The 16,280-nt window shown below is 48.4% G+C and overlaps 1 protein-coding gene across 1 annotated transcript; it reads right to left on the bottom strand.

Moving 5' to 3' along the window:
* Window positions 1-71: 71 nt before the first annotated feature.
* ERLIN1 (ER lipid raft associated 1) lies at window positions 72-16,227 on the bottom strand. The gene is given in 13 exon segments (XM_062603100.1): window positions 72-3,403; window positions 3,405-3,548; window positions 3,745-3,824; window positions 4,091-4,180; window positions 4,706-4,797; window positions 5,835-5,893; window positions 6,954-7,027; window positions 8,182-8,307; window positions 9,398-9,459; window positions 14,243-14,289; window positions 14,797-14,878; window positions 15,639-15,762; window positions 16,136-16,227. Coding segments are annotated over 12 exon segments (1,086 nt in total). The 5' UTR covers window positions 15,752-15,762; window positions 16,136-16,227; the 3' UTR covers window positions 72-3,286.
* Between the last annotated feature and the right edge of the window lie 53 nt (window positions 16,228-16,280).

Raw genomic sequence — 16,280 nt, 5'->3', positions numbered from 1 at the left:
CACAGATGTCGCCCCTCCACATGCCTACAGAGAAACCAGCCCTAGGACACACAAAGCCACCAAGGAAACTCTTAACAAAATAGTTTTATTCTCCTTTATCAAAAGAACTTAACACTGTGCATGTAAACTTGAACATATGTATCATGGTTTTAAGGTCCCTTCCAACCCAACTCGTCCTATGATTCCATGTTTCCTGAAAGAAGGTGTGGATCTAGTGGCAGACCCCTTTACTCACAGAAGCACACAGACCTTTTGAACAGAGAGAAAAAAACAGTTCAATCCCATGTTCCTGGTGGCACCCAGCACCCCTCAGAGTGCAGGGATAGGAAGGGGCTGTTGCACACCCAAACAGAGCAGGATGACAATTAGCCAGCGATAACCATGGATGCATCTGAAAGGCAGTAGGGAGGGCAAGCAAGGCTCAGATCCAAAGGGAAGCAGCCCTCCCTCCATTGGACTGGGGGGCTTTCCTGCTCCCTGCCTGGGGATCTCACTTTGACCACTGAAGAACTGGGGGCTGCTTGGTTACTGCTTCTAGGGGTTGCCCCTGTGCCCTTCTTGTCTTTTCCAGGCTGGCAGAACCTACCCCTGTCCACCCAGCCTGATGCCCAGGGTGTGATACCAACATTGGGTAGCACCAAACCTCAGTGAGCACGACATGGAGACATGTCTCCGTCCCCTCCAGGAGTGCTTCTGTTCTATAAAGCCTGCCTTTGTCCCAAAATTCAACCAAAGTGGCTGCTGTGGGGTGAGGAGAGGATGTGTTCCTGCTGCAAAGCACCTGCTGCAAGCCAGCAATGCTTCAGAGGTGGAGGGTCAAAGAGATGTGACTCCACTGGCCCCTTGAAGCCCTTCCCACAGGAAAAAAAGGACCTTGCAAGTCAAAAGAATGCTTCCAGGAGACAGTTCAAACACCACAGCTACAAAATACACTGCCACCCCCTTTCTGTCCTGGCCCCTTCCCCTGGGAGGGCACTGCAGGGTCTAAAGGGGCCCATGCTGTGCTTGCCCACTCCTGCCATCAGTCAAAGGTTTCAGCTTCGCCCTTGCTGTGCCTGCCATGCTGCCTTCCGGCATCACAAGGACATCCTTCCTGCTCCTCTGCCCACCAGTATCTTTCAAAGGCTGCTCTTCACCAGGAGGAGCCTTTGGCAGGTGAAGGCATGAGCCCCATCATGCAAAAGCTCAGGTCAGTGCTCCCCAGGCTGGGATCTGCATGGCACATGGCTGTGCCACCAACCCCCAGTGTACCAAGACTGGAGGCACCTCCTGGCAACAGCAGCATCCTCTCTCTCTTGCAGCATGAAGAAGCACACTCATGCACAACCTCAGCACCTTCAGCTGGCTTCCTACTGGGACAAGGACCTGATCCCTGGCTCCTGCCATGGCTGGGTTTGAAGAACAACTGGTGTCCTGGAGCACAGAAAGAACCGGGCCTTGGGTTTGCAGACAGGAAGAAAGAACATCATCTGAAGCTGCTGCAAAGTCCTACAGTTAGCCAAGCTGGCTAGCAGGAGAGGCAGGGTCAATGTATCCCTGCTTTGCCCCAGAAATGGAGGAGAGGCAGCCAGGACAGGAGCTAAGACAGCATAAGGCACCACATGTAACCAAACCTCCTTGAGGAAGAGACACTGCCAACCTCCGAGTCAAGCCACACAGGATAGGAAAGCAGCACTGGAAAGCCTGAAGCCCACACAACTCACTGGGGTAAAGCATTAGCAGAGGTGAAATTTAGGATGCTTTGGGTTGAATCACCAAGGCAAAAGCTAGGCATGTTCCTCCCCTTGTCACAAGGCTGCAGATGGTGCCAGGGGCCTCAACACCAGCACCAACCAGACCATCTGAGGGGCACCCGAGGGGACCGGAAAGCAGGATGAACATACAGATATTCCAGGCTGAGGAGAAAAGGTGGTCTCTGAACAAGTGGTGGGCTCAGAGACAGGCCATGCTGTGGTGCTACCAGCTGGGGAATGGCATTTTCAGCTCAAGCTCTTGCCAGCTGGCTTCCCCAGCCACCATCTTCTGGAATCATTGCAGAACACAAAGAGAAGCAGGTCCTAGGAACACGCACATCCTCACAGGCAAAGGGAAGGACAGAGGAAAAGAGGAACGCAGACTGTACCAGCAGATACACCCCCCAAGTATGTCTCTTTCTCTCACTCTGCACTGCACACAGGGAGCAGGGGTTGGATATATTACAACACACATCAGGAGGTATGATCATGAGCCAGCACCGCTCAGGAGACAAAAGCGCCAGCAAAGCCTGGCCAGTGATGAGAGGACCAGTGACACATTCCCAGTTGTGGCTGTTCAAAGACACAGGATGCAGGTCCCACTTCTTGGAGCAGTGGATTTTGCACTGGGGGCAATGATGCCTTACTTTGTAGTTGAGGTGTCACACATCTGATCTTCTGCAGAGCAGGGTCCCTTCACTCTTCTCCTTCACTTTGCCAGCGAGGCAGAGCAGTGGAAATTCAGCTCCCTTTCCCTGGTGAAAAAACCTACAGGGAGGCTGTGGCCTAAGCAAAGATTTCCCAGCTCTGTTCCCAAACAGCTGCTTGGAGGTGCTCCATGCACTCTGAAATCTGGTTTAGGATGCAAGGTGAGACCCAGCCACCCAGCTGAAACAAACTACAGTCACAGGCAGCCAGTGGGAGGCTCTTGCTTGGAGAAGGAAGTTACAGAAGCCTGTTAAGGACTGCTTGCTCAAAGCTGTTATCTAGTGTCACTGCCTACAGGAAAGAAGATAATGGCGATGCAGATCCTATTCAAATAACCTATTCCACACCAAACCATTCCTTGTCAGGCCAGGCCTTGGCCTGAGCAGCAACACGGACAGCCAAGGAGAGCCCGCTCCACTGGAGTCCTTGAGGAGAGTTAGAGAGCGCCGGTAGAAACCTGCCTCAGAGTCCTCACAACAAAACTTCATTGGCAGGACGAAGGAAACCTCTTCACTTGGCCTCACTGAGGAGCACTGGGGAATGCCCAGTGTGTAGCAACACGGCATTCAAAGCCACATCTCCTACCTCCAGAGTAATGCTCACTAAATAACTGCACCTACTGCAGGGAAGGCTTTCCTGGTGTCTGTCTTTTAATATTCCAGTATAGGTATGTTAGTACAGGATTATCCCTCATTTGGAAGCACCAATTTAACAGGGGAAGAAACCGAAGAGGCAGAGCGCTTGCAAATGTGTTGCTAGAAGAAAATCAACCCAACTGCCACCTATACACAGGATGTCCACGCTGCATCCGCCCCAGAAGCACAGGGCAACATCCCCATTCACAGCTAGGCTAGCTGTTGAGCTGCACCAGGTATCCTTCTACCTCTGTCAGCCTGTGCTTTCCTTTGCTCTGAGGTGGTTTTCTCCAGAGGTCTCTGGGGCCTCCTGTGAAGGAAGGTTGGTTTCTTGGGCAGTCCTCAGACTGGCTTGCTGGAAGGCACAGGAATCCAGAAATACACTGGGGATGCGGTCACCAAAATACAGCTTGCTGTTGGCAGCTATCGCTTCATATTTCATTAGTTCCAGATACTCAGGGGTAAGTTTTAGCTACAAAAAGAGAAACCAGAGCTTGTAAGAGACAACCTTCTGGGCCCCACATCATTAGCTTTCTTCTCAGGCAGCTGCTTCCTGGGTTGTTAAACCAGGTGTTTCTTCAGTGCTGCCCACTTTAACCTAATTGCCTGTGCAGAGGGAAAGAGTAAGCAAATCCTCTCATTCAAGTGACCAGCCTTCAAGTGCTCACCTTGTTGGAATCAGCTAGTTTCCAAGCAGCATAGAACTCTGCATCAGCTTTTGCTTTCTCTCTTGCTAGGAATGCAGCATCTAACACAGCAACAGACAGGAAAAGAATCATTAACAAGTGAGTAGCCCCATCACTGAGCCTTTGTCCCATGGGGACAGCCACCCCATGGCTGGCCTTGCACTTGCACTGCCAGCTTCTTGGAGAGGTATCTGCAAGGGGGAGGGAGGAATGACCCTCATGCTACTGCACTCTTTATTATTTCTGCAGGAAGGTGATAGCTCATAGCCCAGCTCTGAGGTTCCTTTACCTGCCCTTTACTGGAAGATGACCCCAGTAGCACAGTTACCTTCGATCTCAAAAATCCGCTTCTCTGTTTCCTTCTCCATAATCTTCTGTTGATACTGAATCCTGGCCACCTGAGCAGCCTTCTCAGCCTCTGCAATCACAACAGGCTCAGCTCAGACATTCACTTCTCAGGCCTTGAGCATCAGCACCCTGACACAGCATCCAGTCACAGGATCTACCACACCAGCAGTTTGCTCTCTGCTGCTTCCCTTTCTGCTCAGACACTACACCAGTTTGTGCTCCAAGCAATATAGTTACAGGAAGAAAGCATAGTGCTGATGTTTTGAGAGCAGCACTGGCTGATGTCTGTTTTACAAGTGTGACACAGGGACATTTAGCTTTAAGCCCAAGCAGTTTTTCTGGCAGAGCTGCTACCTCTTGGCCTGCTGTAGCAGAAGCCCCGCTGTAGGACAGAGGTATCTGCTGCTATGGGGAGGGAGGCAAGACACAGATACAGCAGCACAAACACTTGTATTTTCTAAATGACTGTTGATACAGCCTGGCTGGGCCTCCTTCAGGGAGCTCTCAGCAATGGAAGACAATGGCTTCCTGAGGGATGTAGGAATGGAAATTCAGTGTGGCACCTGTCCACTAGTACTCCCAACTGGTGACATACCAATGAGTGCTTTCTTCCGGTCTGTCTCTGCCTCTTTCTCTACTACCTTCTGCTTCTGGGCTGCAATCAGCAGCTTGGTCTTCTCAGCCTCCCTGCAGGGTGAGAAACAGGGAAACAGAGCTGGTGGGCAGCTCTTCAAATCAGGGCATGAGAGGGGAAACAAGCAGCCAAGCAGTTGCCAGCATCATTTCCTCACAACCATTATGACTAGTTCTGTCTTCAGTTGTATGAGCCAATGTGTAGCCAGCAGGACAAGGGAAGTGTTTATGACCTGCTCTCTATTTGGCACTGATGAGGCCACAACTGGATGCTATATATGATCACAACTGGATGCTATATACAATCACAACTGGATGCTATATCCAATTTGAGGCCCTCAGGATGAGAAGCAAGTCCACTGTAGGGCAACTGCAGACACAGGATAAAGGCCAGAGCATATGAGGAGAGACTGCAGGAACTGGGCTGGGGATGAGGAGGCGAAGTGGAATCCAACCACACCTCCTCCTGCCCAAAAGGGCCCCTGAAGGTACTAGGGCTGGACTCTGCTCAGAGGGGCAATGTGGGAGCCCCAGAGGCACCAGCCAAGTTGCAGCACAGGAAGCACCAGGCAGATCCAAGGAAACAGCCCATCCCTGTGCAAGCCTTAGCAGCTGGGAATCTCCATCCCCAGGGATGTCCTGACTTGCCTGGACCCAGTGACCTGCTACAGCTGAGGAACTGGTCCTGCTTTGGAAAAGGACTTGGACAGTAGGTCTCCATGGGAATGTCTCAGAGTAAAATCTGTCAGCAACTCTGTGAGTTTGCTGGAGGGGCCTTAGGGACATCAAGACTTCTGAGCTCTGTTTACGAGTCGTCTACAGGTTCTCTATAGCACATCATACATCATAAAGGAGGAGGAACATAGCCTTGATACAGTCTCTGTAGATGCTAACAAACACCTTTGTGAAGGGCCGAAAGGCTTCCAGGTGAAAGAGATATGGAAATGGAGAAACAGAATGGGAAGTGCACCTAGCCAAGGACTCATTAACCTCACCTCCCACCTAAGCACCAGGTAAGAGCTTTCTACTAGGATTATGCCCATGCTGAACCCTCAAAACTAATCCATACAATTTTATGTACAGCTACTCACATGAGCTCAAAATTTCTTCGGATGGCTTCTGGAATTTTGGGTTTTGTAACACGCACAGCCTATTGAAAACAGACAAAGGGAGTGCATTTCAAAGTAAACTTTTTGGTGGGAGCAGCATAACTAAAGAATGTCTTTGCAAAACCAGCTGTTGTGTTCTACACATCTCCATATGGATCCAAGACCAGACATAATGGTTCCTAACCCTCTTGTACAACACAGACAAGCACAGCCACTCTCAGAGTTCACACTTCCTGTCTTTGCACCTCTTATAGTGAACTTTTGTATGAAATCTTGCTGCAACCGAGTGCAAGTTAACTTGGGTGTTTGAAGAGCTGTGCCATCTCAACTTCCTTGTGATACAGCGCTGCCTGTGGTTCACTCTTATCAAGTCAGAGCAAGCCTGTGCACAACTGAGCCCCAAAGCAGAACAGTATCTACTGTAGCATTACCCATACTATTAACAGGAGGTTTCCCCTCCTTGCATGCAGCCAGCCAGCCAGCCTACCTAAATGCGGCAAAAAGAACAGCAAAACAGTCTCATAGTTCTCCTCAGTGGCAATCTGGAGATTTCCATCTTAGCCCTTGCATGCCTAAGGTATATTTTTCTCAGTTGGTTGCCCTGAACTTCAACATGCCAAAAAGCCAGTATGTCCCATAGCCTGGCTAAGATTAAACATGACTTTCTAAGTGTAAGCAGAAAACCACTTTGGATAAAACACCTTTCCCCATCTCTGGTATGAGTGCAGAAAAGATGGAAGACCTCTTTTTTTTTTTTCGATGACCTGTAGGAACCGTGCACACTGGAGCACCCAGCTCTGCAGGGGTGTCAAAAGTAGCTTAAATAAAGACATTTTCTGGCTCTTTGCAAATTAAAGCCAATACCTGAAGGTCTGTGGCCTAAAAGGTCCTTTTCTCAATCCTGTAGGTCTTCCCCTAACATAAAACCAATGTTCAGAAGTGGTAATTGTTATTTGACCGTCTTCAACTGACAAACCTCAACTCAAGGCTCAACAGCTTCAGGTTATGTGGAAAATGAAAGCAAGAAACCTCATCAGTCTAGTGAAAGATGAGCAAATTAGAGATGGAAAAACAACAGTCTTTGTTAGGGAATCAACCTACCTGGATAGTGAGACCCGGTGCCATGACATTGAGATCCTTCTGCAGGGCCAACTTCAGATTCTCATCTATTTGATCTGTGTTTGGAGCAAAAGAGAGACCACTCAGCTTACCATCTTTTCTCCTACAGCTTGTGTGGCACAGTCAGCTGGTCTTGAAGAGCAGGTATCTCTGTGGTGTAAGCCTTTTAAGCTCACCGAGGTACATTGTTTTCCTTCCTATATACCTGGAAGATGTTCCCAAAAGCAAAGCCAGAATCTAGTGTCTCTAAAAAGGTTCAGTTATTGATGAACTCATAGTGTCTGAGCTAAGACCAAACGTTTTTTAGTGTCTCAGCAAGAAAAAGCCGTGGCAGAAGTCTATCCATTCCTAGCCAGAGCCACACCAACCCTGCTGCCAGTGGCTAACTCTGCCTCAAGTGTCTGGTAAACCTGCAGGATCCAGTACCTGCTATTAAAATGAAAGAAATTTTGTTACTTCCAAGCTCCAGGAAGATCTTTCCACAGAAATGGCCAGCTATGGAATGATTAAGCTGTGTGTAATAACCAGAAACTCCTCTCCGACCACAGCTATTTGTTAAGTCTGAGTAGAGCATTCAAAGACTTAATCCCTTAACATTAATTACACTCTACTAACTTTTTATCTTCCATAAACTTATTTTCCCCTGCTCTCAAGAAGGGGAAGGACTCAAGAAGGAACATAGTACTGTTCCATCTTTGGGGCACAAGCAGGTACCAAGAAGCAAAACACTGAATTTGCTCATTCCTGAACCACTGCTACCCCTTGTGAGAAAAACAGCACTGCAGCAAACTGAGGTCATGTCACGTCCCTTTTGAGTCTCACTTGCTAAAAACAGCCATAAAGAAGCTTTTAATGTAGAAAAATTGATTCATAAACAGAATAGGGGCCTAAAAGTAGAAGTAGACACAATAAGATCATCATCACAGTGAAGGCAATGGCCATGACTGCACACACAAAAGCAGGGAGGCTACTTTGTGCATCCAGAATTCAGGCCTAAGTGGAATAGGCCTGAAATCAAACTCCCATGCGCAGATATGAAATGACAAATCTGAATCTTTGAAGCATAAAGTTACAAAGAAGCAGCACATGGATATACTGCAACACCAGCACAGTGGCTGTTTGCTCACAGGAGCCTGCTCTAACATATTCCCTGGAAGACAAGGGAGATCACACAGCCTTTGATGGGTACATCCAGTTGTCATCCACTTACCAAACAGCTGAATGTATACTTCCTGCAGAGTATGGGCACTGCAGAACTGATTCAGCTCATGATGAATTTTGTTGAAGATCAAGGTCTTATCGTAGTCTGCAGTGTAGTTTTTCACAATATCATACACTAAGGAAGCAAGAAAATTATCACAGGTCACCACCGACATGTAACACTTTCTGCAATGCCACTACTGCAAACAACAGCTCAGAACATTAGGAAAGTAGTGCAGCAGTGGGACATGTTGGGGGGAGTTTTCAGGATGTGGCTGCACAAAGACACAGCTGCCCTGCCCAGCTGTTAATGAGAAGCCTGGGAGGAAGGTCAGAGGAGATACCTGCAGAGGTCCCCTCCACCACTGCTGCTGGGATCATATGACTTCAAAGTTCAGAGTAATCACAGCATGATATACTGCCTGGTCCTGGTTTATGATCTGCCTTAGTGAAACAATAAAGCCTATCCAGGACCTGCATGCATAGGAACAGATCTGCTAAGTGAAAACAAGTATCATTCACACAATTACAGAATCACAGATTGGTTTGGGTTGGAAAGAACCTTAAAGCTCATCCAGTTCCAACCCCTGCCACGGGCAGGGACACCTTCCACTAGAGCAGGGTGCTCCAAGCCCCTGTGTCCAACCTGGCCTTGAACACTGCCATGGATGGGGCAGCCACAGCTTCTTGGGCACCCTGTGCCAGCACCTCAGCACCTTCATAGTGAAGAACTGCCTAAGATCTAACATGAATTATTACAACACGAGTTCACCCCTTGATAACTCAGTAGTGCTAACATTTTGCATTAAACTATGCTGCTGAAAAAAAAAACAAGCTGTCTGGGTCTGTGCTTCAGCAGCTGGTGAAGTAAGAAGGCAAGAGGCTCCCAGGTGGGCTTTGCCTTTGTGATGTCCCAGGAGCTGAGCTGGCAAGCACGTAAGGAATTTATCCCTTGTGTTTAGTATCATGGGCAGTCTCAACTTCAGCAGCAATAAACAGGATTACATGAGCACCCATCCCATTTCTAACCATACAGGGGAGGAGGAAGCCTAGAATTTACCTTTGTCTTTGCACACCTGGGGCTTGCATATATGAAACTAAATGTTATCATTCTTGGAACCAGAAGGGTAGCAAGACAGAAGGAAGTCTTGCAAACCAAGACAGAACTGCTAGGGGATGGGTGAAGACAGTCACAGTGTTGCTTGTTGAAACAGGATGGGAAATACCTGCATATGGTGCCAGTTTATTCACAACTTCTATTCGGTCAATGTAAATCATAACACCACCACTGGAAGTGAGAAAGAGAATTCAGTCATTATTACTGCAACTGTTAACAGCGGTCCATACTTAGTAATAAAGCAGATTTAAATCCCTCTAAGTTCTACTAAACATTCCTGGGACAATTCTGACTTCAGAGCATTTTGCAATTAGATGGCAGCAAACCCCAGCTTTGTCCAGACTGGTCCCTCTCTCCCCATAAATCACAAGCATGCGGCAGCAAGTCTGCAAAGCACTTCGGCTTCACTTTGTTAACTCCTGCCTAGCCAGTGAAAGGAAAATGTTTTTGAACAGGAATGCAGCTGCAGCCCTCAGAAAGGGGGAGCCCAGCACAATGAAGGGAAGGCAACAAAGCCAACAAATGACACTTGCAAGCAGCCCAGCAGACAAAGTGCAGATGCAGCTCTTCTAGGCAGCCCTTAGAAGAAAGCCCTTAGTTGAGGTTCATGCATTTACTAACTCCAGCAGGAACTTGACAAGGCTTCTGCTAGAAAGGAAGAAACAAAGCATGTAGCAGGCTTTAACTCACGCTCCCTGCTTCAATGTCACGTTGTGAATGGCTCTTCAGGAACACCACAAACACGCACGTGTGCTCAGGCATGTACCCTGCCGAGAAAACTCCAGACGCCTTGTTGGAAGGAGCCTGGAGGCATAATCCCCTCTCCAAGGGAACACGCCCACTATACGACTATTAAGAACATGATTCTCTTTTTCACACAAGATTTCTCTTTGGGCCATGGCCATTCTTGCAGGCTCTGGCTTAGAGAACTGTTTCTATTAAATAAGACAGGCTTCTGGATCCTTTACAGGTATGTCAGGCTGCACAAGTTAGAAGGTGTTTTTCTCCATCTCAGCTGTTCTGCACTCTTGTGCCATCACATCCAATAGAATGACTATTCATCATTGCAGGTGATGTCCAGCAGCACTCCTCAGCATCTTCTGAACCTGCTCTCATCTTCCTCATTTGTTCCAGTCACCTTATGACACCTCCAGCACAGGGAAACCCAGCTACCATCTCAGGGTAACTTCCAGATACCTTGGCAAGGAACCAAAGCAGAGCATGCAGGCTTCTTTCACCAGAATCGCATCCACTCCACATCTTTATATTGTGGTCCTTACGGGATTCCAATTTTATGCGGATGTTAGAAGGAAAAAGAGAGCACCTGAGACAACCTGCCTCCTACACAGCCCCTCATCACCTCACATGCAAAAAAAGGCTGGTACCTCAGAACAGCGAGGACTGCTTCCTGCCTGTCTGACTCAACCAGCACTACCTACAGCAACCCTGTCTGGATTTCAACCAGCATGGGTCACCAAGGAAGGGCAGAAGTGAATTCTATCAGTCCTTTGACGAAACAGGTACCACTCAGAGCCCAAATCTGCTGGCCATGTACTTCCCCACGGAGGGCTTAAGGTTAAATGAAGCCCACAAAGCACTTCCACTGTGTTTCCCATCCCTCTACCCAGCTGCTGGAGCAATCCTCATTTCACATCATGCAGTGGGGATGGTCTTCTTGACCCTGCTGCTGTAAACGCAGGAGCCAAACCAAACTCTAACATTCTGATCTTAAAGTGAGCACCTCAGAGAAGTCCTTATCTCAAACAGCCTCATCCAGAAGATGGTAAACTCCTGGGTGCAGGAAACACTTTCCTCAGCAGTTCTGGGACACTTCAGGACAGTTGCTCTGGCAGAGCATCTTGCACTGATTTGGGGCAATTCACACACCTTTTTGAGCTAGAACTGTACAAATCCTCTCTTCATCCACAGCTGGTTTACTTGCCTTTTAGCACCTATGGCTTAACCACTGGCTCGGACTCAAGAGGCCACTACCATTCCCAAAACATCTTTCTTTGCCTAAGCCTGCTTCTTGCTACATGCAAGGTGGGGTGACTCCCACAGGGAGAATTCTAGTGCTTGCAGCTCCCTATTGCAGTTTCTGCAGCCTTTCTAACACCAGCACTTGCAACCACTATAAAGGCTCCTTGCAGCTCCCAAGGTCCTCACTGCAGAGCTGCTCATCAGGCTGGTCAGGGAGAGCAGCCTCTTTGTTTCAGAGAATAGAGAAACAAGAAATCTATAGGAAGTCTGAAAGAAGGATCAACACATAGACCATGTGCACCTGGGGGAAGTTCAGGCATAATCAGGCAGCAATACTGCCTGACTTTAAAGGACAAGGTGAAAGTGTACAGGGAACTAACATTAGAAAGCAGGCCTTGGATTTAGGATTTTAGCTTAGGCCAGGCCAGGAAAAGACAAGGGAAAAACTGAAGGACACTGCCATTAAAAAAACAGGCAAAGATCCAATGCTCACTGCAAGAGCTGACCACAGGCAACACCAGACCACGTTAGGCAATCAGAGCATGTAAAAACTGGGCTTAAAGGTCAGATTTGATCTGTCTACATATACAGGGATTAATGCAGTACATTCACCTGCAATATTCATGCCACATTTTTCCATATGGCTGGCTGCCAAACAGGGATCTATCCCAGAACAGCATTCCCCCAGTGCTCCGTCTGCATTCCTACCAATGCTCTGCAGCATGAGCACAAGAGGACTCTCACACCTTTGCAATAAACTTCTAATGCTTGAGCAATGTCACTGCTTAGTGTCCTGGCTACTCACTGTTCCTTGCCACTGCAAAACCTGCATAATATTTAGCACAATTCTTTCCAGTTAAGTTTATAAGAAAAATGTTACCTGCCCTATTCTCTTCTGCAGCAGCTGCACAACACCATTTCCAAGCTATTTTCTGTATTCCACAAACAGTACACCTAGGAGTATATTCTTTCCTAACTAATTCTTTGAGTCAGTCCTTGAGAATACTTCCCTTTTCTAAAACTAGTTCTAGAACTAGGGTTTCCATCAGTTTTGGCGTATGAGCAGACCTGCCATGAGGAAACTGCTGAGCTTTCCAAGAAGCTGTGCATACATTTTCTTGCTGGGGAAAGGCAGAAACCTCAGACACCAGAGGCAATTCACAGCTTAGAACAGAACCACATTCTACCTGCTGGAATGGAATGGGTTTTGTCTCTCAGGTAACAGCTGGTTTATGAAAAACAGTCATTTGTGCCAAAGTATTTTAAAATCTCTATTTAATGAATTCACTTAATGCTGTCAAGTATAAATAGGAACAGGTAAGGCAGAAACTGGGGACAGGACACCCACAGAGCCATTCAGAAGCTTCTTAATGCAGCTAAGAATACAGGGAACAGGAATATGAATATGGTGACAGAGAATCCCAGCCTTTAAAATGTGATGGCTTAATAGACAATTACAGGAATTTAAACTGTTTAGGATCTATTCTTGTAATAGACTTTGAACCCGGATAGTGAAATTTCAGATTTGATCCATTTGGTACTTATAAGCTAATGTTTTATTACGGAAACGTGGCTTCAAAGCTTCTTTGGCAACGAGCAGTTGCAGACTTTGATTCCAAATGCAGCAAGTTTAAAGGCTTCTGCAGCAACAGCTTAAAAATGGACAGGGCTCCTGAGACCTTTGGTCTGAAGTGTATTGAATGATTAACTCGGAACTGCTTTACCAGCTGGGTGGTGTTTTAAAGCATGGTTAGTACCTGTAACTTCACACCCAACTGTATTGCACAACCAAAACCCACAGTGCTGAAGTGGAAGAGGATCTTAATGGCTAACTATACAGAATTAAACAGAACATTTAGCCCTTCAGTCACAGCACACAGAATGGGGAGGCTGGCAGGGACCTCTGGAGGTCATCTTGTCCAGCCTCCCTGCTCAAAAGGAATCAAAGTAGCACAGTTTCATGTGGGCTGTGTTAGCACATCTACTGCGGCTAAGCTTTGGGGGAAAGCTTTGCCTGTTCTGCCTGCAGGACAGCAGGACACCATCCCAGAGGATGCGATGCTGTTTTATAGCATCCCACAGGTGAAGTATTACTCCTATTTATGCTACTTATGAGCTAAAACGTGCCACTAAACACACTGCTAAAATTCTGATAGCTTTTTAACTGTGCCATTTAAAGGATACAGAAAATAATGAGTCTTACTCCTCCTTTCTGCAATTACTTTTTGCTTGACCTAAAGACTCTACCTGACCACAAAGGCCTGGCTGCATTCAAGTCATGCTGGATGCAGCCTTTTTTCCTTTAAACAGAAATACTGTTGAGTACCCTAAAGCTAAACCGAAGGAGAATCACCAGTTTTGGTTTTAGCCCAACACTTTAACTTGTGAACGAAAGCTAATCCAGCTTAATTCAGAAGCAGGCAGGTGCTACCCATGCATGAGATTCTTCTTTATTCTTTCTCACTCTCTTTTTACATCAGGTGAGATGTCAATTCCAAAAATGCACAAATTACTCCAGGAGACTCCTTTGTTTCAGCTTTTTTGAAATGAGCCACCTCCCATCATGGGGATTCCCATTCACCACTGACTTTTACCCATACTGGGGTCAGCACTTGCATTTAGCCACAAGAATTAAACTAAAAATCAAAGCAAAGGACAGACCAAAGCACAGGCACCAGGCTGTCAGCGTAATCAATGGAAGAAAGCAAGACAAATCAAGAGACCATTACTATAAATGCAAATACCCTCTAAATATCAATTCCAGCAAAAACAAGAGCACTCCCTCCCATCCTCCTGGTCTTATTTCCATGTGTGATGCATGTCTGGTGTGTGTGTGATGTTTGGAACTAATTTCAAGGTAAATGCCTGTACTTTTCAGCCTCTTACTTTTCAGTCACTGCACTGTTAAGTGCCTAGTTGCAAACCACATGACAGATCTGTCCATCACCATTAGAAATACAAGCGAAAAGCATACCTTGTCCCACAAGGCACATTTTTCACCTCATCAGTCTGCAGTGTGGTCTGAAATGAAAAGACAACCACCACTCACCAAAACACTCCATTCTGCAGGAAAAACACAATGTACCCAGACTCCCACATGGGAACGTAAAGCCCAAAATGCATCCTCTGCCTCCCTCCTGACTCTTGTAGAGGTGGGCAGAAAACAGACTTCTTTCCAACTGCCTTTTGGGAGTCAAAAAGGCAGCTGTGCTCATTCCCCTACTCTCGGCTCCTGTGGCACTAAGGCCTGCAGCTCTCCTGGGAAACAGTTAGGGCCACAAACACAGCCTGTCCTCCCTGAGCAAAACATGTCCTGTCCCAAGCAACACACATGTGGTGGAGAGCCCATCAAAAGGACAAGTCCCAGCACACAGCTGGGTCTAGCAGGGAACCAAGGGCTTTTGAGGAGCTGCTGCTCCAATCACGTTACCAAGCTCCTCTGCAAACACTAGTTGCCACCCACATCCAACATTATCCCTATCAAGGACCTCTCCCACCCACCCTCTCCCAAGGTGAAAAGACACAAACCTGCACAGATTTGAAAGTGGTAATGAATGGGAGCATGATGTGGTAGCCTGGGCCACTTGGACTAGTTAGCAACGCACCACCCCTAGAAGAAGGAAAACAGGGAAAAGGCTCACACAACTGGAAAACATCAAGTGCTAGCTTTGAGAGTGCGCACATTCCAACTGCCAGGAGTCACAGCTGTAGTAGTGCAAATGACAGCACTCACCTGCACCAAATCTGCCACCAGTTCTCCTACAGAGGGGCTGACTGCATATACTTGCCTGCTGCAACTCAGCAATCATTTGCTTCAGGCCTGTGAGCAATTAACTTTCAGAGAAGGCAGATTTGGCTGAATTCTTCCATAACAGCAACATCGCAGAGAGCTTCACGAACACAGATTTTTCCCTCTCTAAATAGTTCACCAGTAACCATGGAAAAATCCAGCAGTTGATGCAGTGCTGCCAGTTTCAATCCCCCCAGTGCATTCAGCACAGTCCCTCACCCAAAGCACAACATAGGGGTGACAGCCCTCGGTGAAAGAGGGAGATCAACAGATGTGAAAAGCTTGGATGGACTAAAAGCTTTAGTCCCTCTAATCGTTAAAAACCAAACCCTGACCCAGAAAAGGGGAGGAAGGAGGAGGAGCAGAATTCAGAAAGCCCAAAATTCGTAACAGCTTTGTACAGAACCACGCCACCAGGGGCCATGTATAAGAGCAGAAACAACACAGTCTGCCCACCTCAGGGCAAAGCCCGGAGGGAAACAAAGGGGAGAGCGGGGATCTGTGGCCAGGGATAAACCCCAGTTGAGGGAGAAACTCAGGGCAGCCTACATCTGGTGCCGAGGCGCTGCAGGCGCAGTACCTGTAATACACGGCCAGGTGCCCCTCCTCAACCTTGTGGATAGAGGAGTACAGGAAGAAGACGAGGAGTCCTGTGGCAGCTGCAACTACGGCTCCAGCCTGGGCCATGGTCATCCTCACATTACCTGCGGGACACAAGCCGTCACCACCCGGACGGTGGAACTCTGGTTATCCGCCGCCTAGCACGGAGACCTCCTCTCCCTCCTCCCTGACAGGATCTGTCCCGTTCCCGAGCACAAACGCTTCCGCGCTCCGGGACCACAGACGCAGGGGGTGCCCCTTCCGCTGCTCGAGGTCGCGTTTCCCCCTCACGCCAACGGCTGAAGAGACCCCCGGGCGCCACGGGAAGGGCGCTCACACGGGGGCTGCCCTCGCACCCCTGCCCTCCCCCCCCGCCCCAAAGGCCTCAGGTCGGTGCCGGAGGCCATTAACCGGTACCGGGATAGGTCCCTGAGGTGAGGTGAGGTAAGGCCCGGCCCGGCCCCGCGCGCCCCATACCTGGCGGCGCGAGCCCACGTGCGGCCGCGAGGCCCCACTCCCGCCCCGCCCCTCCCCTCCCACCGCCGCGCGGGGCAGGCTGGGGGCGTGGAGAGGGCCGCGAGGCGCCGGCCGATGGCGTCACAGAGGCGCGCCCACGGCCACC

This window comes from Pezoporus occidentalis, unplaced genomic scaffold (assembly GCF_034315485.1).
Source record: "Pezoporus occidentalis ecotype Australia unplaced genomic scaffold, CSIRO_AGI_Poc_V1 ctg118, whole genome shotgun sequence".
NCBI classification, from domain to species: Eukaryota; Metazoa; Chordata; class Aves; order Psittaciformes; family Psittacidae; genus Pezoporus; species Pezoporus occidentalis.
This window is presented reverse-complemented; position numbering and strand designations above follow the sequence as displayed.